The 27348-nt window shown below is 43.7% G+C and overlaps 1 protein-coding gene across 3 annotated transcripts in view; it reads right to left on the bottom strand.

The window, feature by feature from the left end:
• LOC118398005 (lysophosphatidylcholine acyltransferase 1-like) overlaps positions 1 to 19256 on the bottom strand; it is a 36788-nt gene extending 17532 nt beyond the window's left edge. The window contains exons 1-4 of one of the 3 annotated variants that reach the window (XM_035792930.2): positions 19157 to 19256; positions 18638 to 18759; positions 1785 to 1924; positions 919 to 1133 (exon numbers count right to left, since the gene is read on the bottom strand). In XM_035792930.2, coding sequence (XP_035648823.1) covers positions 919 to 1133; positions 1785 to 1924; positions 18638 to 18759; positions 19157 to 19175 — 496 coding nt within the window. In that variant the 5' untranslated portion in view covers positions 19176 to 19256. Of the gene's footprint in view, positions 1 to 918; positions 1134 to 1758; positions 1925 to 18637; positions 18760 to 18857; positions 18964 to 19156 lie in introns of those variants that run through there. The other 2 variants (XM_052470093.1, XM_052470094.1) reach the window with 2 other exon arrangements.
• Between the last annotated feature and the right edge of the window lie 8092 nt (positions 19257 to 27348).

Below are 27348 nucleotides of genomic sequence, written 5' to 3'. Positions count from 1 at the left end.
AAGCGGTTGCGTCATATTTCTTTGCATATTTTTTTAGCGGTTGCGTCATATTTCTTTGCATATTTTTTTAAGCGGTTGCGTCATATTTCTTTGCATATTTTTTTAAGCGGTTGCGTCATATTTCTTTGCATATTTTTTTAAGCGGTTGCGTCATATTTCTTTGCATATTTTTTTAAGAGGTTGCGTCATATTTCTTTGCATATTTTTTTAAGCGGTTGCGTCATATTTCTTTGCATATTTTTTTAAGTGGTTGCGTCATATTTCTTTGCATATTTTTTTAAGTGGTTGCGTCATATTTCTTTGCATATTTTTTTAAGTGGTTGCGTCATATTTCTTTGCATATTTTTTTAAGTGGTTGCGTCATATTTCTTTGCATATTTTTTTAAGTGGTTGCGTCATATTTCTTTGCATATTTTTTTAAGTGGTTGCGTCATATTTCTTTGCATATTTTTTTAAGTGGTTGCGTCATATTTCTTTGCATACCTTCCATTGAAGCTCGTGCATCGATGCATGCTTCAAAATATGTACAAACGGAGTACGCATTCGAGAAGTGCCCTCCATGCTCCGTTTCGCATACTTTCATTCGGACTCATACTCTGACCCTCCCGCGCTCCAATTTGCGTGCTTGGAGCACGGTAATATGCATTTTGAGACACACCCAGATAAAAATGAGGAATACTGCAGTACCAGAGAGAGAGAATGAAGATCAACAGACCGGGAAAGAAAGAGATGAGGAAGACTGTGGAACCAGAGAGAGAGAATGAAGATCACGACTAGAGTACACACTTCCCTAGACAGTGAGACAGACTGAAAAGGCCTGACAAATCAGGAAGAGGCAGAGAGAAGGCAAAAGAGAGGTGAGGAAGACAGTGGTATTTAATGAAGATGAGAGAGATGAAAATGAGGACGACTACTCACTGCCCCAGACGGGGATGTTCTTGCTCTCGGTCTTCATGACGATAGAGGCCATGGTCATGGTGACAGGGATGGCGTCAAAGTAGGACGAGTGAGGGGCCAGGGTGAGGATGGGCGCCTGCGAGGGCGGAGCCGGTTCCCCTTTCACCGTCACCCAATGGAACCCTCCACAGAACCACATGGCACGCATGATCCCCCTCAGGGCGATGTCACAGATCCTGTAGGAGAGAGACTGATTGAGGGCGTGTGTGTTTATTTTCTATTTGACCTTTACTTATACAGTTAAGTAAATTAAGACTTGTTTGCAATTACGTCCTGTTGCGCACACATGTGTGTGTTTTCTTGCCCTGGCAATGTCAATTGTATCCAAACCTTCTACAAATATTACACAATATTTGTCATTATCAGGTGTTTCATTCATTTTATACACCGAGTGTACAAAACATTATATTGAGAAAGCATTCCACAGGGATGCTGGCCCAGGTGGACTCCAAAGCTTCACACAGTTGTGTCAAGTTGGCTGAATGTCCTTTGGATGGTGGACCATTCTTGACACACATGGGAAACTGTTGAGCATGGAAAAACCCAGCAGCGTTGCAGTTCTTGACAGACTCAAACTTGTGCGTCTGGCACCTACTACCATACCCCGTTCAAAAGGAACTTCAATATTTTATCCAGCCCATTCACCTTCTGAATGGCACATAAAACATCCATGTCTTGGCTTAACAATCCTTCTTTAACCTGTCTCCTCCCCTTCATCTACACAGAGTCATAGCATTTACCTGGCCAGTCTCATGGAAAGAGCAGGTATTCCTAATGTTTTTCTGTCACTCGCTCACTCACACTGACACACACAGTGACAGGTGTACCTCCTCCACCAGGTCTCGGTCTCTACGGCCAGTTCAGATCGTCCCAGAGAGGCAGCGAAGGCAAAGGGCCAGGCCAGCAACATGAGGAGCACTGCAAAGAACAGCCGTACTGGGAACACAGTCACCGTCATCACACCGATCTGAGAGAGAAAGGTGGAAAGAGAGAGAGACTAAAGCAAATGGTCAAGCATTCATCCATAAAAACACAGAGAGAAAGAGAGGGAAATAGAGGGGTACAAATGGTCACATCTAAGCGATTGGCCCACGACACACAGTTCAGGACAAGCAGCTCTTTTTGTGTAAACAAGTAAAACTACTATAGCTTTGCCTTGGGCCTACACATTTTCCCTTGTATGAAATAAAATCCAATTTTATCAGTTGCGTAGACATATTTTGCAGATGTTCCAACTCCAACAGTGCAGTATACCTAACAATACACACAAACTCCAAAAATAAATAAATAAATATCAGAACGAGCAATGTCAGAGTCCAAAATATAAAGGGTCTGAATAAGTATGTAATGTGATAACTTTTTTTCATTTGTCATTATGGGGTAGTGTGTAGATTGATCATCATTTAAAAAAATAATAATTTTTAAATCAATTTTACAATAAGGCTGTAACCTAAGAAAAAGTGGAAAATGTCAAGGGGTCTGAATACTTTCCGAAGGCCATGTCTAGAAAAACAGTATATACATATGAAGTGGGTAAAACAGTACGTAAACATTAAAGTATGTTTTCTCCAGAGTGGTCAGTGCTGGTCTATTGATGAGCAGTGTGAGGATGTGGGGAAGAGAGTTAATAAATTAGATTGACCCATCAGGAACGGCTCTGTTGAAGTAGACTCGGGATTGCCTTTAACCATCAACCATACAGCAATGACAGACATACAGCTAATCATCCCTCCTACCTTTCTCCTTGTTCACTCTATGCTCCTTATGTTAGCGCATAAGGCGTATCTAACGAGACATGGTGTGATGAAAGAAACATACAGGAACTCAAATCCTTCTGTTCACCTGATTTAGAATTCCTCACAATCAAATGTCGACCACATTATCTACCAAGTGAATTCTCTTCGATTATAATCACAGCCGTATATATCCCCCCCAAGCAGACACATCGATGGCTCTGAACTAACTTTATTTGACTCTTTGCAAACTGGAATCCATTTATCCGGAGGATGCATTCATTGTAGCTGGGGATTTTAACAAGGCTAATCTGAAAACAAGACTCCCTAAATTTTATCAGCATATCGATTGCGCAACAAGGGGTGGAAAAACCTTGGATCATTGTTACTCTAACTTCCGCGACGCATATAAGGCCCTGCCCCGCCCTCCTTTCGGAAAAGCTGACCACGACTCCATTTTGTTGATCCCTGCCTACAGACAGAAACTAAAACAAGAGGCTCCCGCGCTGAGGTCTGTCCAACGTTGGTCCGACCAATCTGATTCCACACTCCAAGACTGCTTCCATCACGTGGACTGGGACATGTTTCGTATTGCGTCAGATAACAACATTGACGAATACGCTGATTCGGTGTGCGAGTTCATTAGAACGTGCGTTGAAGATGTCGTTCCCATAGCAACGATTAAAACATTCCCTAACCAGAAACCTTGGATTGATGGCAGCATTCGCGTGAAACTGAAAGCAACAGTGGTAGGCTTGATTACCAACAACGACGAGACGGCCTACAGGGAGGAGGTGAGGGCCCTCGGAGTGTGGTGTCAGGAAAATAACCTCACACTCAACGTCAACAAAACTAAGGCGATGATTGTGGACTTCAGGAAACAGCAGAGGGAACACCCCCCTATCCACATCGATGGAACAGTAGTGGAGGGTAGCAAGTTAAGTTCCTCGGCATACACATCACAGACAAACTGAATTGGTCCACTCACACAGACAGCATCGTGAAGAAGGCGCAGCAGCGCCTCTTCAACCTCAGGAGGCTGAAGAAATTTGGCTTGTCACCAAAAGCACTCACAAACTTCTACAGATGCACAATCGAGAGCATCCTGGCGGGCTGTATCACCGCCTGGTACGGCAACTGCTCCGCCCACAACCGTAAGGCTCTCCAGAGGGTAGTGAGGTCTGCACAACGCATCACCGGGGGCAAACTACCTGCCCTCCAGGACACCTACACCACCTGATGTTACAGGAAGGCCATAAAGATCATCAAGGACAACAACCACCCGAGCCACTGCCTGTTCACCCCGCTATCATCCAGAAGGCAAGGTCAGTACAGGTGCATCAAAGCTGGGACCGAGAGACTGAAAAACAGCTTCTATCTCAAGGCCATCAGGCTGTTAAACAGCCACCACTAACATTGAGTGGCTGCTGCCAACACACTGACACTGACTCAACTCCAGCCACTTTAATAATGGGAATTGATGGGAAATGTCAAATATATCACTAGCCACTTTAAACAATGCTACCTTATACAATGTTACATACCCTACATTATTCATCTCATATGCATACGTATATACTGTACTCTATATCATCTACTGCATCCTTATGTAATACATGTATCACTAGCCACTTTAACTATGCCATTTTGTTTACATACTCATCTCATATGTATATACTGTACTCGATATATACTGTACTCGATACCATCTACTGTATCTTGACAGTATAAGACAGTAGTTTTGGAATTGTTAGTTAGATTACTTGTTGGTTATTACTGCATTGTCGGAACTAGAAGCACAAGCATTTCGCTTCACTCGCATTAACATCTGCTAATCATGTGTATGTGACAAATAAAATTTGATTTGATTATGGTCGATGCATACATTAGCTCATACAGAACAAACAAGGTCATTAAGGTCAAAGGATCATCTGAGATCAAAGCTGATAACTATTGGCGCCGTCGTCCCTTGCAAGGAATATGGTCATCTTGTGTGTGTGTGTGTGTGTGTGTGTCAGTGTCATGTCATCACGCCTAATAACAGGGTCAAAATGTCACAGCCAGAGGTGGAAAAAGTACCCAATTGTAAAAGTAAAGATAACTTAATAGAAAATGACTCAGGTAAACATGAGTCACCCATTAAAATACTACTTGAGTAAAAGTCTAAAAAGTATTTGGTTTTAAATATACTTAAGCATCAGTATAAGTATAAATAATTTCTCATTCCAGATAGCCAGGGACACACTCCAACATAATTTACAAGATCAACCAGATCAGAGGCAGTAGGGATGTTCTCTTGATAAGTGTGTGAATTGTCCAATGATCCTGTCCTGCTAAGCATTCGAAAAGTAACTCGTACTTTTCGGTGTCAGGGAAAATGTATGAAGTAAAAGTACATTAGTTTCAGAAGGAATGTAGTAGAGTAAAAGTTGTCAAAAAGATATGTAGTCAAGTAAAGTACAGATATCCCAAAAAAACAACTTAAGTAGTACTTTAAAGTATTTTTTACTAAAGTAGAGGAGGAAGACAACTCACTGCCCCAGACAGCAAACACTGTCATTTCAGATCCCATCCCCCCTCTATTCCTCTCCCTGGTCCTCTCTCCATCTCTAGAGATCTCTTCCCTCCCCTACTGGGTGTTACAGTAGTGTGTTGTTGTTCACCATATTGTACATCTTATCTGTCTATTGCCTTCTCTATAATTATAATTATATTTCCCTCTCTCCATCTCTGCCTCCCTTCATTACAATGATGTGGTCTCCTTTCCTCTCTATGATTTGCTTCTCCTCTCTTTCCTTGTTTAAAAGTAGCCTAGGCAAAATCCGACCAATCCGTGGAGGGAATTACTTTCTACAGACTTCCATATGCCATTGAGACCAGTAGCCTATTTTATAAAGACTTCCATATGCCATTGAAACCAGTAGCCTATTTTATAAAGACTTCCATATGCCATTGAAACCAGTAGCCTATTTTATAAAGACTTCCATAAGCAATTGAGACCAGTAGCCTATTGTTTTATAAAGACTTCCATATACCATTGAAGCCAGTAGCCTATTTTATAGACTTCCATAAGCAATTGAGACCAGTAGCCTATTGTTTTATATAAAGACTTCCATATGCCATTGAGACCAGTAGCCTATTGTTTTATAAAGACTTCCTTCCATATGCCATTGAGACCAGTAGCCTATTGTTTTATATAAAGACTTCCATATGCCATTGAGACCAGTAGCCTATTGTTTTATATAAAGACTTCCATATGCCATTGAGACCAGTAGCCTATTGTTTCATAAAGACTTCCATATGCCATTGAGACCAGTAGCCTATTGTTTTATATAAAGACTTCCATATGCCATTGAGACCAGTAGCCTATTGTTTTATTAAGACTTCCATATGCCATTGAAACCAGTAGCCTATTTTATAAAGACTTCCATATGCCATTGAAACTAGTAGCCTATTTTATAAAGACTTCCATATGCCATTGAGACCAGTAGCCTATTGTTTTATATAAAGACTTCCATATGCCATTGAGACCAGTAGCCTATTGTTTTATATAAAGACTTCCATATGCCATTGAGACCAGTAGCCTATTGTTTTATTAAGACTTCCATATGCCATTGAAACCAGTAGCCTATTTTATAAAGACTTCCATAAGCAATTGAGACCAGTAGCCTATTGTTTTATATAAAGACTTCCATATGCCATTGAGACCAGTAGCCTATTGTTTTATAAAGACTTCCATATGCCAGAGACCAGTCGCCTATTGTTTTATAAAGACTTCCATATGCCATTGAAACCAGTAGCCTATTTTATAAAGACTTCCATATGCCATTGAAACCGGTAGCCTATTTTATAAAGACTTCCATATGCCATTGAAACCAGTAGCCTATTTTATAAAGACTTCCATAAGCAATTGAGACCAGTAGCCTATTGTTTTATAAAGACTTCCATATGCCATTGAGACCAGTAGCCTATTGTTTTATAAAGACTTCCTTCCATAAGCAATTGAGACCAGTAATTTATTTCTCTCATGTTCTGTTGTTTTGTTTTCTTTCTTTCATTGTCTGGTAGCAAAAACATTTGTGCGTACCCTACTGCCTTGTGCGCATTGCTGTCCTAATAATGTTAAGAAAAAAATTGTTGACCAACATTTTAAGCTAAACGTCCTGATCTATTGCATCAGATTCATTGCTTTTTTAAAGTTTTTTTTTTTTTATGTAGCCTAGGCGTACTGGTTCTATGAATTTGGGATCTATCGTCCCACAACTGTGGGAAGGCAGGGGGTCTAGTGCTTAGAGCGTTGGGCCACTACCCGAAATGTTGCTAGATCAAATCCCGAGCTGACAAGGTAAAAATCTGTCGTTCCGCCCCTGAACTAGGTAGTTAACCCACTGTTTCTAGGCAGTCATTATAATAATAATTTGTTCTTTATCTGACAAGTTTAAAAAAATAAATTTTAAACGGTCCCAGAGTCTGGGCTATTTCTTTCTTGACAAGCTGACCAATAGAATAGGTTGAGGAACTTAAAACTTACTACACTCTCCACTACTGTCCCGTCGATGTGGATAGGGGGCTGCTCCCTCTGCTGTTTCCTGAAGTCCACGATCATCTCTTTTGTTTTGTTGACGTTGAGTGTGAGGTTATTTTCCTGACACCACACTCCGAGGGCCCTCACCTCCTCCCTGTAGGCCGTCTCGTCGTTGTTGGTAATCAAGCCTACCACTGTAGTGTCATCTGCAAACTTGATGATTGAGTTGGAGGCGTGCATGGCCATGCAGTTGTGGGTGAACAGGGAGTACAGGAGGGCTCAGAACGCACCCTTGTGGGGCCCCAGTGTTGAGGATCAGCTCGGTGGAGATGTTACCTACCCTCCCCACCTGGGGGCGGCCCGTCAGGAAGTCCAGTACCCAGTTGCACAGGGCAGGGTGTCAGGTAGGGTGGAGGTGATATGGTCCTTGACTAGTCTCTCAAAGCACTTCATGATGACGGACTTGAGTGCTACGGGGCGGGGCGGTAGTTGTTTAGCTCAGTTACCTTAGCTTTCTTGGGAACAGGAACAATGGTGGCCCTCTTGAAGCATGTGGGAACAGCAGACTGGGATAATGATTGATTGAATATGTCTGTAGACACACCAGCCAGCTGGTCTGCGCATGCTCTGAGGACGCGGCTGGGGATGCCGTCTGGGCCTGCAGCCTTGCGAGGGTTAACACGTTTAAATGTTTTACTCACGTCAGCTGCAGTAAAGGAGAGTCCACAGGTTTTGGTAGCGGACTGTGTCAGTGGCACTGTAATGTCCTCAAAGCGAGCAACGAAGTTGTTTAGTCTGTCTGGGAGCAAGACATCCTGGTCTGCGACAGGGCTGGTTTTCTTTTTGTAATCCGTGATTGACAGAGACCCTGCCACATACCTCTTGATTCTGAGCCGTTGAATTGCGACTCTACTTTGTCTCTATACTGACGCTTAGCTTTTTTGATTGCCTTGCGGAGGGACACTACACTGTTTGTATTCGGTCATGTTTCCGGTCACCTTGCCCTGGTTAAAAGCAGTGGTTCACAAATTCAGTTTTGCGCGAATGCTGCCATCAATACACATTTTCTAATTTGGGAATGTTTAATAGTTGTTGTGGATACGACATCGCCGATGCACTTGCTAATAAACTCGCTCACCAATTCAGCGTATTCGTCAATGTTGTTGTTTGACGCAATGCGGAACAAATCCCAATCCACGTGATCGAAGCAATCTTGAAGCGTGGAATCAGATTGGTCGGACCAGCGTTGAACAGACCTGAGCGGCGGAGCTTCCTGTATTAGTCTCTGTCTATAGGCAGGGAGCAACAAAATGTAGTCGTGGTCAGCTTTTACGAAAGGAGGGCGGGGAGGGCCTTATGCGTCACGGAATAACAATGATCCAGGGTTTTACCAGCCCTGGTAGCACAATCGATATGCTGATAGAATTTAGGGAGTCTTGTTTTCAGATTAGCCTTGTTAAAATCCCCCGCTACAATGAATGCAGCCTCAGGATATGTGGTTTCCAGTTTACATAGAGTCAAATAAAGTTTGTTCAGGTCCATCGATGTGTCTGCTTGGGGGGAATATATGCGAATGTGATTATAATCTAAGAGAATTCTCTTGGTAGATAATGCGGTCGACATTTGATTGTGAGGAATTCTAAGTCAGGTGAACAGAAGGACAATATGCTGCATTTGCTGTAGGCCTATTGTTTACCTTTTTGTTGGTCGACATTTTGATATCTTGATAATATGCAGCTGTTTAAAGGGCAAATCCACTAATGAAACAATAACAAAATGGCCACCCCGCCTGTTTTAGTAAAAAGCTGAGGGATGGGCCTGGATAAATGTGACCACTCTCAGATGGAATAGACAGAGCTATGGATGCAAGGACTGACCATCCATGATATCAAAAGTATTGTTTTAACCATGTTATGAGGCTATACAGTGTTTGTTTACATTTACAATGTTTACAAACATTGGAGAAAAACAAGTTTATATGTTGGGTTCTCATGGAGTGTGACAGTTGAACAAAGCGCATGAGGAATTTATAAGTTATATTCTTCAAGAATCAATGGAAATAAACTTTTTTCAGGACCCTGTCTTTCAAAGATAATTCATAAAAATCCAAATAACTTCACAGATCTTCATTGTGGAGGGTTTAAACACTGTTTCCCATGCTTGTTCAATGAACCATAAACAATTAACGAACATGCACCTGTGGAACGGTCATTAAGACACTAACAGCTTACAGACGGTAGGCAATTAAGGTCACAGTTAGGAAAATTTAGGGACACTAGAGGCCGTTCTACTGACTCTGAAAAACACCAAAAGAAAGATGCCCAGGTTCTGCGTGAACATGCCTTAGGCATACTGCAAGGAGGCATGAGGACTGCAGATGTGGTCAGATGTCCTTACTGAGACAGCGCTACAGGGAGACAGGACGGACAGCTGATCGTCCTCGCAGAGGCAGACCATGTGTAACAACACCTGCACAGGATCGGTACATCACAGCTGCGGGACAGGTACAAGATGGCAACAATAATTGCCCGAGTTACACCAGGAACAAACAATCACTCCATCAGTGCTCAGACTGTCCGCAATAGGCTGAGGGAGGCTGGAATGAGGGCTGTAGGCCTGTTGTAAGGCAGGTCCTCACTAGACATCACCGGCAACAACGTCGCCTATGGGCACAAACCCACTGTCGCTTGACCAGACAGGACTGGCCAAAAGTGCTCTTCACTGACGGGTCACGGTTGTCTCACCAGGGGGGGGATGGTCGGATTCGCATTTATCGTCGAAGAAATGAGCGTTACACCGAGGCCTGTACTCTGGAGCGGGATCGATTTGGAGGTGGAGGGTCCATCATGGTCTGGGGCATTGTGTCACAGCATCATCGGACTCAGCTTGTTGTCATTGCAGGCAATCTCAATGCTGTGCATTACAGGGGAGACATCCTCCTCCCTCATGTGGTACCCTTCCTGCAGGCTCATCTTGACATGACCCTCCAGCATGACAATGCCACCAGTCATACTGCTCATTCTGTGCATGGTTTCCTGCAAGACAGGAATGTCAGTGTTCTGGCATGGCCAGCCACATCTGGGACCTGTAGTTTGAGGGTGAGGGCTAGGGCCATTCACCCCCCCAGAAATGTCAGGGAACTTGCAGGTGCTTTGGTGGAAGAGTGGGTTAACATCACACAGCAAGAACTGGCAAATCTGGTGCAGTCCATGAGGAGATGCACTGCAAAATTTAATGCAGCTGGTGGCCACAAAAGATACTGACTTACTTTTGATTTTGACCTCCCCTTTGTTCAAGGACACATTATTCCATTTCTGTTAGTCACATGCCTGTGGAACTCGTTCAGTTTATGTCTCAGTTGTTGAATCTTATGTTCATACAAATATTTACACGTGTTAAGTTTTCTGAAAATAAACGCAGTTGACAGTGAGAGGACGTTTCTTTTTTTGCTGAGTTTAGATATATACACACACTACCGTTCACAAGTTTGGGGTCACTTCGAAATGTTCTTGTTTTTGAAAGAAAAGCACATTCTTTGTCCATTAAAATAACATAAAATTGGTCAGAAATACAGTGTAGACATTGTTCATGTAAATGACTATTGCAGTTGGAAACTGCTGATTTTTATTGGAATATCTACAGAGGCCCAATATCAGCAACCATCACACCTGTGTCCCAATGGCACGTTGTGTTAGCCTTTAAAATGATAAACTTGGATTATCTAATGGACCATTAGAAAACCATTTTGCAATTATGCTAGCATGGCTGAAAACTGTTGTCCTGTTAAAGAAGCAATAAAACTGTCCTTCTTTAGACTAGTTGAGTATCTGGAGCATTAGAATTTGTGGGTTCGATTACAGGCTCAAAATGGCCAGAAACAAAACTCGTCAGTATATTCTTGTTCTGAGAAATGAAGGCAATTCCATGCAAGAAACTGAAGATCTCGTACATGCTTTGTACTACTCACCTCACAGAACAGTGCAAACTAGCTCCAACCAAAATAGAAACAGTGGGAGGCCCCGGTGCACAACCGAGCAAGAGGACAAGTACATTAGAGTGTTTAGTTTGAGAAACATATGCATCAAGTCCTCAACTGGCAGATTCATTAAATATTACCTGCAAAACACCAGTCTCAACGTGACCAGTGAAGAGGTGACTCCGGGATGCTGGCCTTCTAGGCAAAGTTGCAAAGAAAATGCCATATCTCAGACTGGCCAATAAAAATAAAAGATTCAGATGGGTAAAAGGACAGACAGTGGACAGAGGAACTCTGCCTAGAAGAGCAGCATCCCAGAGTCACCTCTTCACTGTTGACGTTGAGACTGGTGTTCTTCGGGGGGGAAAAAATGTTTGGCAGTGAAACAAGGCTACTCAGGCGAGAAAATAACCTCACCAAATGTATAGCCCCATTGGAAAATATAAATGGGCTGTTTGAAAATGTGAGGGAATTTTTATTTTATTTTTAAATGTATTTTTTTGTAAATGTGAATCACATTTGTATTTGGTGTACCCTAGTTTGGGAATACCTGGACTACACCACTACTGTCATCCTTACCTCCACGCGCTTTTTCAAATTGGATAATCTTTGGATGCCGACGGCAGTCGTACCATTTGAAGAAATCGCTTGGAATGTAGCCCACAAAAGCCTATTCCCCCACAATCCATCAAACCCATTTGGTGTGTCATCATAGTGGTCTCTGACTTGTGGTCAGACTCGCTCAGGTGGAACAAACCTTTTTTTCCCCAATGCTGATTTGAATGTCATTGAGAAAACAGAGAAGTGTCAAAGATTTGTCTTATTGGCACCATGGGAGAGCATCGGCCATATACCCAGTGAGTGCACACTGCACACGTTCACCATCATTGTGGGTCAGTGCCACGTAAAAGTTAGTTTTTGAACAATAACTACCTCATCCAGTCATATTATATTTCTCTCCCCCCTTCTCATAGGCATATTATATGACCAAGGTCATTTTTATTGCTCCGTTTATCAGTTTCAGCAGAGTAGACTACCCTGTCATTTGGCGTATTAAAAAAATATTCTGCTAATGTCTCCAGTCATAGAAAAGTGTAGCAGAATTGCATGAAATGTGTTTTTCCCCCAAGCAAAGAAAGAAATGTTTCTGATAGGGCCTATAGCCCAGGCCTCTACACTACACACGCTCAGCCCATGCATTGAACTGTATTTTTTGTGAACAGTGATTGAGTTATATTATGACTATCCAATCTACTCGTCACATTACACATAGTAGGCCCTCTTACATACTATACTGTAAGTCTGCACATGCGATGATGCATGGAATGTTTTATTATAAAGGTGCATTTTTATGGACAAAATGTGCTTCCCCAATCTTGAATCTCACACTCCGCCAATGCATAGGCTAGTGATTTAGCATATGCTAGTGATCTTTTAAGATTCATTACCATAACCGAAATATGATTTGTCATTGTGAGCACCATGGGTGGACGCCATAATCAGGTTAGGTAGGCTAGGTAGGTTAGGTACATTTCTCAAATGTCCGGTAAATTAAAATGCTGCCGGTCAAACGGAAACCCTGGCGCACACGTAGGGGTGGGTCTCTGCCCTCTAAAGGCGTCCTCATGCATATATTATGACAGCACCTTCTGACGATTTTTTCTGGTCTACTGCAAGATTATTATTTTTTTTATTACTTTCTGCACATGACAGTTCTCGAGGCAAGCCGAAGTTCGGTTGCCGAAGTGTATGCTCCTTCGTCCGTGATTGGTCAACAGTAGGGATTCTTCAATTAAAATGGTTGTTGACTCGTATTCATGCATTTTTTTTTTTATACCTGTGAAATACTGCACCAAACATCTTAGTTAGATGTACAACTAAGATCTCCTCCGCAACAACAGCCACCTTAATGACAGATTTCGTGAGTTACCTTACACTGAACAAAAATATAAATGCAACATGTAGAAATGCAACAAGTGTTGGTCCCATGTCTCATGAGCTGGAATAAAAGATCCCAGAAATGTTTCATACACACAAACGTCACTCTCAAATTTTGTGCACAAATTTGTTTACATCCCGGTTAGTGAGCATTTCTCCTTTGCCAAGATAATCTATCCACCTGACAGGTGTGGCATTTCAAGAAGCTTGATCCTTACACTGCTGCACCTTGTGCAGGGGACAATAAAAGGCCACTTTAAAATGTGCAGTCATAACACAATGCCACAGACATCTCAAGTTAAGGGAGCGTGCAATTGGCATGCTGACTGCAGGAATATCCACCAGAGCTGTTGGCAGAGAATTTAATATTAATTTCTCAACCATAAGCCACCTGCAACATCATTTTAGAGAATTTCACAGTACGTCCAACCGGCCTCACAATCGCAGACCACCCGTAACCACACCAGCCCAGGACCTCCAAATCTGGCTTCTTCACCTGCAGGATAGTCAGACCAGCTACCTGGAAACCAAAGAATTTCTGCACAAACCGTCTCAGGGAAGCTAATCTGCATGCTCGTCGTCCTCACCAGGGTCTTGACCTGATTGCAGTTCGGCGTCCTAAACGACTTCAGTGAGCAAATTCTCACCTTCGATGGTCACTGGCACGCTGGAGAAGTGTGCTCTTCATTAATGAATCCCGGTTTCAACTGTACTGGGCAGTTATAGCATGTATGGTGTTGTGTGGGCAATAGGTTTACTGATGTCAACGTTGTGAACAGAGTGCCTCATGGTGGCATTGGGGTTATGATGCAGGCAGGAATAAATCTACAGACAAACACAATTGCATTTTATCAATGGCAATTTGAATGCAAAGAGATAGTGACATGATCCTGAGAACCATTGTCGTACCATTCATCCGCAGCCATCACCTCATGTTTCAGCATGATAATGCACGGCCCCATATCGCACGGATCTGTACACAATTCATGAAAGCTGAAAATGTCCCAGTACTTCCATGGCTGCATACTCACCCAACATGTCACCCATTGAGCATGTTTGGGATGCTCTTATTAACAGAAGCTGCTATTATTTAGTTGCATCATCAGTGCCGCCAGGGAGAAATGCAAACCCCAAGGACTTCAGCTCCCTGGGCTAACTAACACTAACTAAATGTCAACAAACACGAGGGTATGACAGCGTGTTCCAGTTCCCGCCAATATCCAGCAACTTCACACAGCCATTGAAGAGGAGTGGGGAAAACATTCCACAGGTCAAAATCAACAACCTGATCAACTCTTTGCAAAGGAGACGTGTTGGGCTGCAAATGGTGATCAAGCCAGATACTGACTGGTTCTGATCCACAGGTGCATATCTGTATTCCCAGTCATGTGAAATCCATAGATCAGGGCCTAATGAATTTATACAAATTAACTGATTTCCTGTAACTCAATAAAATCATTGATTTGAGGAAGTGTATACTGGATAGTGAGTCAAACAGTACTAGGAGTTCTACTTGGGGCCAATTGAACCCAGACGCCTTAACTCCCCATCTGTCCTTCAGAACCAATCCACCCATCTTCTGCTGCTAGGGTCACACACACACACACACACACATCACAATGGTCTTTGGAATCTTGGTTTGTTGACCTTTGTGGTTGTCAAATATAACAAAATATCCCTCTCTTTCTACCTCTTCCACATTCCCCCCTCTTTCTTTCTTCCGGTCTATGTCACCGATAGCCCCAAGCCCCAATCCCTTCTTTTTCCTCCATCCCCTGCACTCCCTCTCTTTTTTCTATCCCTGTACTGTCACTGATAGTATGACCTTTCCATCCTCCGCCTCTCTCCCACCCATCTCCCTCCTTCCGGTCTGTGGGGGATAGTCCCAGATCCCCCTCTGGGTGTGTCTGTCAGTCTAATGAACCAACAGCTTGAAGTGCTTATTAGCAGAAGCTGATGTTATTATTTAGTTGCATCATAAGGGCCGCCAGGAAGAAACACAAACCAGAAGGACTTCAGCTCTGCGAGGGCTAACTGAACCTAACTAATGTCAACACACACACACACAGGCTACTCAAAGAATGCAGACCTTATCCATAGGCTAAATGGCAGACAGAGACACTACAATAGAGATTCAGTCAGTGAGTGACTTCTTTATTAGGGACGTTTTGTTAGTTCATTGTGAAGTTAATTCATTTGGGGTGTTTTTGTTGTTTTGCAAACTCCTCTACTTCAAAAATAGGCCGTCTGGGAGAGAGAGAGGCCTGAGGGAGGAATGTACTTACATGTGTTGGTGTGACACACACACACACTAAAACGTGTTACCCAGTTATATGACTCTGTTGCCAGCTGCGTGAAGGGAACTAGTGTTTATCTTCAGGCAGAGAGAGAAAGGCAGCTCTTAAATGAACCAGTGTGTGTGTGTGTGTGTGTGTGTGTACATAGAATGGAAAAACACACCTGGACAACTTCACAGTAAGCGCAGGTAGTAGGCTAGTGAGAACAAGACTGAGATAGACCCATACTACAGTTCACTAACTCAACTAGCAACCTTCACAACTCTGATTGGCCCAAGTGTGTGTGTGTGTGTGTGTACTTCAGCCCAAGTAACCTCCACCTTTTTCTGTCCAACTAGCCTAACTATTACTTTGATCTGAGTTTAACAATAATGTAGATGTAATCTTTGACAGACATGCAACAGCAATGCAATTGGATACACTGTGACAGTCTTCTAAGAAATACAATTTAAAAGGCCATGGTGCTCGTGTTACAATAGAAAAGACACACACATTTCCAGAGGCTTGGCCTAGATCCAGAGACTGGAATAATTAGCACCAGATTCAGAAGCTAAATGCTGTTCCAAAGTCTCGGTCCTTTCTGCTCCTTTATCGAGTTACGTTCTTCCCCTCGTCTCTGTCTGCAGTGTGTGTCGACATTATGTGTAAAGTGTGTGTGCATGTGCACACGTGTGTGTGTGTATGTGGCTGTGTGCAAAGCAAGCCTCCTGCTGCAGGAGTAAACTTGTTCGCCGTGTTTCTCTCCCACTGCTGGCACAAAATGTTCTGTGCCAAAATGGAGGCAAGTTTCCTGGACACTGTTGAGAAGGGCTCTCCATCCCTGTTCCTGGAGAGCTACCGTCCTGTAGGTTCACTCCAACTCTCATCTAGCGCACTTGATTCTAATAATTACCCGGTTGATAAACTGAATCAGGTTAGTTAGAACTCGGGTTGGAGTGAGAATGTACAGTGAAAGGCAGGCTTGCAGTTTTACAGCAAAGAAAACAGATAGTCTCAAACGGTTAAAGAAACACGACTCCTATAATCAGAGCGACCTTTCTTCTTCCTGCGCGATTTCGATTTTCGATACGTCGCAGGCCGTTTTAAACTAATCCCGGGTCGCTAATTATTGGTTTGATAAACAACGTTGTTCAGTCGCATTACCTAGCTAGCTAACAACCAAGTAACTTGACAGTAGGTCTAGGAAATTTTGATTGGCAGAGGAAGAAAGCTCTGCTACTCATGTGCTTTAAAATATAGGATTCATATAGGCCTAATGTAAGGACTCCTATAGGCCTAATGTAAGGATTCCTATAGGCCTAATGTAAGGATTCCTATAGGCCTAATGTAAGGACTCCTATAGGCCTAATGTAAGGATTCCTATGGACTCCTATAGACCTAATGTAAGGACTCCTATAGGCCTAATGTAAGGATTCCTATAGGCCTAATGTAAGCATTCCTATAGGCCTAATGTAAGCATTCCTATAGGCCTAATGTAAGGATTCCTATAGGCCTAATGTAAGCATTCCTATAGGCCTAATGTAAGCATTCCTATAGGCCTAATGTAAGCATTCCTATAGGCCTAATGTAAGCATTCCTATAGGCCTAATGTAAGCATTCCTATAGGCCTAATGTAAGGATTCCTATAGGCCTAATGTAAGCATTCCTATAGGCCTAATGTAAGCATTCCTATAGGCCTAATGTAAGGACTCCTATAGGCCTAATGTAAGGACTCCTATAGGCCTAATGTAAGGATTCCTATAGGCCTAATGTAAGGATTCCTATGGACTCCTATAGGCCTAATGTAAGGACTCCTATAGGCCTAATGTAAGGATTCCTATAGGCCTAATGTAAGGATTCCTATGGACTCCTATAGGCCTAATGTAAGGATTCCTATAGGCCTAATGTAAGGATTCCTATAGGCCTAATGTTAGGATTCCTATGGACTCCTATAGGCCTAATGTAAGGATTCCTATAGGCCTAATGTAAGGACTCACATAGGTCTAATGTAAGGATTCACATAGGTCTAATGTAAGGACTCACATAGGTCTAATGTAAGGTCTAATGTAAGGACTCAGGTCTAATGTAAGGACTCTAATGTAAGGACTCACATAGGTCTAATGTAAGGATTCACATAGGTCTAATGTAAGGACTCACATAGGTCTAATGTAAGGACTCATATAGGTCTAATGTAAGGACTCATATAGGTCTAATGTAAGGACTCATATAGGTCTAATGTAAGGACTCATATAGGTCTAATGTAAGCCTAAATTTTTCTGGTGCTCCTTACATTCTGTTTGGTGCTTAATGTTTTTTAAAGTGGGAGCAGTGTGTATGGGTTTGTGGACGAGAGAGTGGTGTGTGTGTTTATGAGAGGGAGACAAAGTGAATGTGTGAGGGAGTGTGTGGTAACTGAAGAGTAAAGAAGGTTTTATGCAGTTTTCCCAATTGCCACAATGACATGCAGATCATTATGCATGCATATTCCTCCCTATTCCTCCAGCCAAGTCACAGGTAGGCCTTTGCAAATATGAGCAAAGTAGCCATTCTATTCAGTGTTAAAAAAACTACAAGTAGAACTCCACGAGGATATAAGAATGTGTGTGTAATCAAATTGTTTTGGGGCGTACATAGTTTAGCAGGTGTTATGCAGATGCAGAGAAATGATTCTGTTCATTAACGTTATTTCCTATCAATCAATGAGATAGAGAAAGAATGTGTGTGTAACCCAGATCTATTCAAAAGCCACAGTAGGCAACCCTCCCTTTAACAGTGAACGCTGTCCAGTCATTTAGGACAACAGTTTAACAGTTGACTGCTACTATTGGACGTGGAAATCCAATGCCAACGTTTGACATGCAAATTATGAAAATCAATATTACCAATTCAATAGCTACAAAACGTTGGCTCTGGTATTTTGTAAATAAACGCTTCTTTATTTGATCAAATCACCATAAAATTACAGCATATGTTTGGTTTTGAGTTGAGTCCCTAAATGTAGTTTATGGTCGAGATATACCAATTATTCTAGCAACATGCAACAACAAGCTTAAAAGGCACGGAAAACTTGGTGGGCGGAGAAAAATCAAGTATCTACTAGTAGCTAGCCTGCTAGTACCTACTGTAGAACATAGTAATGTTAACTGTCTAGCTAACAGGCGAAATAAAACATCAACACATAATTTTAATGTTCATTACATACGATGTCATGAAAAGTTGAACGGTTGCTTACCCTGATTTTCTCCAAGGGAGTGAATCGTAACTCGTGAACGAAAGGATTTCTGAACGGGGGAGGCAAGTCCGACCCATCTTCATTCTCCGAGGAATGATGCTGCTTATTTGGCAACTTCATAACTGAAAACAAATAAACAAACAGTTATCAGTTAGCAACAGGTTCTCTTCCACAATAAACAGGCAATGCTTCTTTGAAATCGACTATGTAGGCTAGCTACACGGTGCTGATCTGTCGGCTCGAGGACCATCAATTCGTTCTCGTCTGTGAGGGAGATGACGTATGTGTGGTGAGCAACAATACTGGAATCGGTTGTTTGCCTTAAATAAAAGTTCTCCAAATTCCCCAATCTAGTTGGACTATATGCTAAACAGGTTTGGGATGTTGCTATATAGGATCAACTGAAGACATGAATGAGTTAATTTGACAAAAGTAAAACATCAGTTGAAATCGCACTGTGATGTATTAGACATCAGAATTGCATTGAAGGCATACTTATATTGCAATGTATAGTCCTACCTATGGCTCTTGGGTCCATGAAATGGGCTATCAGCCTACTCAGTGACACTCAGAACACATCTGTGAAGAGCATAGGTGAGGCTGTACGTTACAATATGAATGGTGACTTCCCACAATTAAAGTACCACAATAACAGTTGTGACACTAATATGTGTCTGTGTGGGAGGGGGGGACTCATGATGGGTTCCCTTTTTTTGTGGCACCCACCCCCATCAAAGTTGCCCATCCTTGGTCTTATCCAATTGTGGCACGATTCCACTATTTTAACCATTTACATGTTTCAATTGGGACTTTTATTCTGAAGGCAAACCGCCAATTCCACTATTGTTGTTGACAACACACTGGTAGGGAGATAGATGTGGGGCGGTGAAGAGAGGATGGCTCATTTGAGCATGCAGGGACTGCGCACGCGTATTAAGGAGTCCCTTTTTCTGAGATCACTTTGGAAGGTGTAGGATCCTTTTAACACTTTTTTTGTACAGTGGTGCCACAAATTCAGCACACATGCCACACACAGACACAGGCACACACACAGACACAGGCACACACACACACACATCGATAACTGATATGTGTCTTTGAGAAGTGCCAGATACCTTTGAGTGTGTGTGTACGAATATGTGTGTGAAGTTGTAGTGCTTCCTCTCTCACCTGATCCACCAATAAATGTGTTACTCAGTGCAGATTAGTCTCATTGACTAGACGTAACATTGTAAACATAAATCTGGGACACTCAAATTGGCATAATATGTTATGTTAGGTATGGTTACATAAGATAGAAGGTTACTTGAGGCAAAAATGATAGGAGGGTGGTTGGTCTGAGGGGTGAGCGTATAACGGAAACATCTAGCAAAGCAAAGTTTGCGTGTTCGAATCTCATCACGGACAACTTGAGCTTTTTAGCTACTTTGCAATGACATAGCATACAATTAGCCACAACAAATTGTAATGCCTAACACACCATACCTTTTGTAAATCTGTAACATATTGTATGAATTGCAATTCATAATATATCATAGGGAATAGATGATGGACAGCCACAAATGAATACTTAACAAACACAGACAAAGTAATATGAAATGCTCTGAGACCATGTTTCTCAGTTTGAAGTCTTTGGGTCTCTCTTGTTTTAGCCTGGTCTCATAGACTAGACGTAACATAGTAAAGGTACACTCAAATTAAACTGAAGAAAAATAAAAATGCAACATGTAAAGTGTTGGTCTCATGTTTCATGAGCTGGGATAAAAGATCCCAGAAACGTTCCATATGCACAAAAAGCTTAGTTCTCTCAAATTTTGTGCACAAATTTGTTTACATCACTGTTGTGAGAATTTCTCCTTTGCCAAGATAGTCATCCACCTGACAGGCGTGTTATATCCAGAAGTTGATTAAACAGCATGATCATTCAACAGGTTCACCTGCTGTTGGGGACAATAAAAGACCATTCTATAATGTGCAGTTTTGTCACACAACAATGCCAAGATTTGAGGAAGCGTGCAGTAGGCATGCTGACTGCAGGAATGTCCACCAGAGCAGGTGCCAGATAATTGAATGTTCTCTACCATAAGCTGCCTCCAACATTGTTTTAGAGAATTTGGCCGTATATCCAACCGGCCTCACAACCGCAGACAACATGAAAACACGCCAGCCCAGGACCTCCACATCTGGCATTCTTCAGCTGCGGGATCGTGACTACTAGACCAGCCACCTGGACAGATGAGGAAACTCTGGGTTTGCATGACCGAAGAATTTCTGCACAAACTGTCAGAAACCGTCTCAGGCAAGCTTATCTGCGTGCTCGTCTGTGCAAATGCTCACCTTTGATGCCCACTGGCACGCTGGAGAAGTGTGATCTTCACAGATGAATCCCGGTTTCAACTGTACCGGGCAGATGGCAGACAGCTTGTATGGCATCGTGTGGGCAAGTGGTTTGCTGATGTCAGCGTTGTGAGAATGTATTATTATTGTTCATTCAGTATGGATGTCATAATAATTTGGGATAATTTTCATTGAAAGTTCTCTCTCTATCAGGACAGGAGAGGCCCTGCCAGAGAAACAACAGCAGGGTCAACAGTTGAAGAATAATTCCCAGTAAATTCAAATAATGAATCACACACTGACAAGGTGGTTCCTATGTGACTGTGACCAGAAGCTTGATTTACGTACATGCCAGTCCATAAAGTCAACCACAAGGTCAATATTATTTATACTACTGACTGCCAGGCTTGGAAACCCATGCACTTCACCCACACACACCCACACACACCCACCCACACACACACACACACACACACACACACACACACACACACACACACACACACACACGTTATGTTCTTCTTTCCTCGTGGGGACATAAAATGAATTTCCATTCAAATTCCTATTTTCCCTAACCCTTTCCCTAACCCCACAACCTAAATCCTAAACTTAACACTAACCTCTTACTCACACCCTACCCTTAACCCTAATTGTAACCCTAACCCTAACCCCTAAGCTTAAAATAGCCATTGTCCTCATGGGGATGTGGGAAATGTTGTTTTACTGTCCTTGTGAGGAATTTAGGTCCCCACAAGGATAGAAGAACCAACCCACCAGATTACTCCACTTCGAGTCACACAGTACTGAAAGAGATGGCTAGATGGCTATTGCAGTTGCCAAGATTTTTGTTTATTGAAAAATATCTCAAAGTAGACATACCGGTTTCCAGAGCTCAGGTGATTGCACATTGGTGGCCGTCAATACTGCACTATGTGCATTTCATAATGTTACTGTGTGTCTTTGTCCTACAGAGAACGCTCTGCACAAAAAAAGTAATCCTGGATTCATAATTGGAAAAACATTTAGTAAATTAAGATCTAATACCTCCCTCTTCAAACTGTAAGGAACTGGAAATATAACTTATGACAAGGCTTATTGATAACCTCAGCATATATTTTTGATTCACCAAACATCAGACTCTAGCTGTAACAAGGGCATGACTATCTGGTTTGCATAGATCGGGGATGTGGCCCCCTAGTGAAAGCTAAAACAAAACATTTAAGTTTTAAAGTTCATTTCCTGCAATTCTACACATTGTTTTTTCCACCATGGGGTGGAGGGGTGATTTTGCAATTTTCTAACTCATTCAATTTCATTTTGCCATGGGGCGCACATTTTCTTTTGCAGTTTTACAGCTAAATGTTTGCCATTTTTAATATGATAATCAATGGGCCCCGGGCGGTAAAGCAACCATGGCCGCTAGACTAACTTACCAATGGAAGAAAAAGACATGGACAAGGCTAATTAGGCCTTTCCTGCAGTCATTGACCAAAAGCCTCTTTGGCCTCATGGGTGGAATGTTATTCATATATTTTCAATTTTTAAAAACCTGACCAATTCAGTGTTTCTATGTCAAATAGTTTTGTTATATTTCAGTCTTCTGTGAAGTATATAAAGTGTAATATTGTGATCCAAATTCACAATTGAATACATTTCAACTCTATATCTGACATGCATTTCAACATCTGACATGGTACAGGTGTCTTCTTTTTCTAAGCTCATAACCATGTGTGAGGTGTACACTTTGTTTCTAAGTGGATTTGTTTAAGACTACCAATAATCACTCTGTGTGACCCCGATTTAGCCCACTGCAATTAAAGGTAGTGCTGACGCACAACCAAATTTCGAAATTGCCCCTTGGGTATTCTACTATTCTAACTCTCAACAGTAAGTTCAGACCCCGACTGAGACCCCCCTCCCCCAAAAAATACTGTGTATATATATTTATATATGTATTTATTTCATTGGTGTGCGGGCCTACAAAATGGGGGCCACCAGTTGCCCATCCCTAGCATACATAATACAGGATGTGGCTAAAAGTCTCACTGCTGCAATCAGTCAAAATGAGAAGCTTTATTCCACTTTCAAATGTAGCCTATATGTTGGATAATTGCTTGAATCTAAATTACATGTCAGCATGGATACACATGGTTTTTATACAGCTCACAAAAAGCAGTGAGTAGTTAAATGATTACATTGAGTCCAGGAATAGAAATGATTGGTGCAGAGGAAAGCAATAGGCAAATTAGACCCTGGGTATTTGATCTTCCTTAATGACCTCCATGGCAACCAAAAACTTGGTAGCGTTAATTGTTCTCCTAATTATAAAGCTCTATCGAACCTTTCGATCCTCATTGAATGGGCATAACCTTGGAGAATAGGGCAGATGAGTGTGTGTGTCCTTGATGCATATTGTATGAAGATATTTATGGCCTGATTTTCTAGGGTTCTGTGAGCTGACGTTTTGGCGCCATAGTGTGGTGATGGACAGCACGTGAACAGTGGACATAAAAATGCATTTACTGGGGTTTATTAATTATGGAAGCCGTTTAAGAACCAAACGGAAGCAAACAGAGTTAAACAAGTTTCTATTGGACAAATTCTGGTCGGTCCATTCCCATTTCGTTCCAATTAAGAAATGTTTTGTAACAGTGTAATGAATACAGCACTAGCCTATTGCTACCCTCACATTGTCTCCTAGCTATGGATGAGGATTGGAACAAGGCAAATAGAGAACTACTCCTGATTCCTCATATCACATTAATGAGGTTCAGGAGACCAAATGGCTCTCTATTAGATCAGCATCATTTAGTCCCTAAATAATGAATAGGTGCATTAGCTCTTAGCGACTATTAGCAGAGTAGCTAGCTCTCATAGTAGCAAAATGTTCTCCATTGAGGTAATAGTGCATTTAGGCTGCCAGCTGTGCATGTATCAGAATAGTTTATTCTCTACTGTGTAGTTTTCAAAGGTATAACAGAAGGGCAGAAGAGGACTTGTTGAGAAAGAGAGAAGACAGGTAGTTGACAGTGAGAGAGAGAAGACAGGAAGGTGGTGGTGAGAGAGAGAGAGAGAGAGAAGACAGGGAGTTGGTGGTGAGAGAGAGAGAGAGAAGACAGGGAGGTGGTGGTGAGAGAGAGAGAGAGAAGACAGGGAGGTGGTGGTGAGAGAGAGAGAGAGAAGACAGGGAGGTGGTGGTGAGAGAGACAGAGAGAGAAGACAGGGAGGTGGTGGTGAGAGAGAAGACAGGGAGGTGGTGGTGAGAGAGAGAGAGAAGACAGGGAGGTGGTGGTGAGAGAGAGAGAGAGAGAAGACAGGGAGGTGGTGGTGAGAGAGAGAGAGAGAGAGAAGACAGGGAGGTGGTGGTGAGAGAGAGAGAGAGAAGACAGGGAGGTGGTGGTGAGAGAGAGAGAAGACAGGGAGGTGGGGGTGAGAGAGAGAGAGAGAGAAGACAGGGAGGTGGGGGTGAGAGAGAGAGAGAGAGAAGAGAGGGAGGTGGGGGTGAGAGAGAGAGAGAGAGAAGACAGGGAGGTGGTGGTGAGAGAGAGAGAAGACAGGGAGGTGGTGGTGAGAGAGAGAGAGAGAGAAGACAGGGAGGTGGTGGTGAGAGAGAGAAGACAGGGAGGTGGTGGTGAGAGAGAGAGAAGACAGGGAGGTGGTGGTGAGAGAGAAGACAGGGAGGTGGTGGTGAGAGAGAGAGAGAGAAGACAGGGAGGTGGTGGTGAGAGAGACAGAGAGAGAAGACAGGGAGGTGGTGGTGAGAGAGACAGAGAGAGAAGACAGGGAGGTGGTGGTGAGAGAGACAGAGAGAGAAGACAGGGAGGTGGTGGTGAGAGAGAGAGAGAAGACAGGGAGGTGGTGGTGAGAGAGAGAGAGAAGACAGGGAGGTGGTGGTGAGAGAGAGAGAGAAGACAGGGAGGTGGTGGTGAGAGAGAGAAGACAGGGAGGTGGTGGTGAGAGAGAGAGAAGACAGGGAGGTGGTGGTGAGAGAGAGAGAAGACAGGGAGGTGGTGGTGAGAGAGAGAGAAGACAGGGAGGTGGTGGTGAGAGAGACAGAGAGAGGGTGGTGAGAGAGACAGAGAGAGAAGACAGGGAGGTGGTGGTGAGAGAGAGAGAGAGAGAAGACAGGGAGGTGGTGGTGAGAGAGAGAGAAGACAGGGAGGTGGTGGTGAGAGAGACAGAGAGAAGACAGGGAGGTGGTGGTGAGAGAGAAGACAGGGAGGTGGTGGTGAGAGAGAGAGAGAAGACAGGGAGGTGGTGGTGAGAGAGAGAGAAAAGACAGGGAGGTGGTGGTGAGAGAGAGAGAGAAGACAGGGAGGTGGTGGTGAGAGAGACAGAGAGAGAAGACAGGGAGTTGGTGGTGAGAGAGAGAGAGAAGACAGGGAGTTGGTGGTGAGAGAGAGAGAGAAGACAGGGAGTTGGTGGTGAGAGAGAGAAGACAGGGAGGTGGTGGTGAGAGAGAGAAGACAGGGAGGTGGTGGTGAGAGAGAGAAGACAGGGAGGTGGTGGTGAGAGAGAGAAGACAGGGAGGTGGTGGTGAGAGAGAGAAGACAGGGAGGTGGTGGTGAGAGAGAGAAGACAGGGAGGTGGTGGTGAGAGAGAGAAGACAGGGAGGTGGTGGTGAGAGAGAGAAGACAGGGAGATGGTGGTGAGAGAGAGAAGACAGGGAGGTGGTGGTGAGAGAGAGAGAAGACAGGGAGGTGGTGGTGAGAGAGAGAGAGAAGACAGGGAGGTGGTGGTGAGAGAGAGAGAGAGAAGACAGGGAGGTGGTGGTGAGAGAGACAGAGAGAGAAGACAGGGAGGTGGTGGTGAGAGAGAGAGAAGACAGGGAGGTGGTGGTGAGAGAGACAGAGAGAGAAGACAGGGAGTTGGTGGTGAGAGAGACAGAGAGAGAAGACAGGGAGTTGGTGGTGAGAGAGAGAGAGAGAAAAGACAGGGAGTTGGTGGTGAGAGAGAGAGAGAAGACAGGGAGTTGGTGGTGAGAGAGAGAGAGAAGACAGGGAGTTGGTGGTGAGAGAGAGAGAAGACAGGGAGGTGGTGGTGAGAGAGAGAGAGAAGACAGGGAGGTGGTGGTGAGAGAGAGAGAGAGAAGACAGGAAGGTGGTGGTGAGAGAGAGAGAGAGAAGACAGGGAGGTGGTGTTGAGAGAGAGAGAGAAGACAGGGAGTTGGTGGTGAGAGAGAGAGAGAAGACAGGGAGTTGGTGGTGGTGAGAGAGAGAGAGAAGACAGGGAGTTGGTGGTGGTGAGAGAGAGAGAGAAGACAGGGAGGTGGTGGTGAGAGAGAGAGAGAGAGAAGACAGGGAGGTGGTGGTGAGAGAGAGAGAGAGAAGACAGGGAGGTGGTGGTGAGAGAGAGAAGACAGGGAGGTGGTGGTGAGAGAGACAGAGAGAGAGAAGACAGGGAGGTGGTGGTGAGAGAGAGAGAGAGAAGACAGGGAGGTGGTGGTGAGAGAGAGAGAAGACAGGAAGGTGGTGGTGAGAGAGAGAGAGAGAAGACAGGGAGGTGGTGGTGAGAGAGAGAGAGAAGACAGGGAGGTGGTGGTGAGAGAGAGCGAAAAGACAGGGAGGTGGTGGTGAGAGAGACAGAGAGAGAAGACAGGGAGTTGGTGGTGAGAGAGAGAAAAGACAGGGAGGTGGTGGTGAGAGAGAGAGAAAAGACAGGGAGGTGGTGGTGAGAGAGAGAGAAAAGACAGGGAGGTGGTGGTGAGAGAGAGAGAAAAGAGAGGGAGGTGGGGGGTGGAGAGAGAGAGAGAAGACAGGGAGGTGGTGGTGAGAGAGAGAGAGAAGACAGGGAGGTGGTGGTGAGAGAGAGAAGACAGGGAGGTGGTGGTGAGAGAGACAGAGAGAGAAGACAGGGAGGTGGTGGTGAGAGAGAGAGAGAAGACAGGGAGGTGGTGGTGAGAGAGAGAGAAGACAGGGAGGTGGTGGTGAGAGAGACAGAGAGAAGACAGGGAGGTGGTGGTGAGAGAGAGAGAAGAAGACAGGGAGTTGGTGGTGAGAGAGAGAGAGGAAGACAGGGAGGTGGTGGTGAGAGAGAGAGAAGACAGGGAGGTGGTGGTGAGAGAGAGAGAGAAGACAGGGAGGTGGTGGAGAGAGAGAGAGAGAAGACAGGAAGGTGGTGGTGAGAGAGAGAGAGAGAGAAGACAGGGAGGTGGTGGTGAGAGAGACAGAGAGAGAAGACAGGGAGTTGGTGGTGAGAGAGAGAGAAGAAGGGAGTTGGTGGTGAGGGAGAAGTGAGTGGTGGTGAGAGAGAGAGAGAAGACAGGGAGGTGGTGGTGAGAGAGAGAGAGAGAAGACAGGGAGGTGGTGGTGAGAGAGAGAGAGAGAAGACAGGAAGGTGGTGGTGAGAGAGAGAGAAGACAGGGAGGTGGTGGT

This window comes from Oncorhynchus keta, chromosome 19, assembly GCF_023373465.1.
Source record: "Oncorhynchus keta strain PuntledgeMale-10-30-2019 chromosome 19, Oket_V2, whole genome shotgun sequence".
NCBI lineage: Eukaryota > Metazoa > Chordata > Actinopteri > Salmoniformes > Salmonidae > Oncorhynchus > Oncorhynchus keta.
Note: the sequence above shows the minus strand (reverse complement) of the source record. Positions and strands in the feature narration are given on the sequence as shown.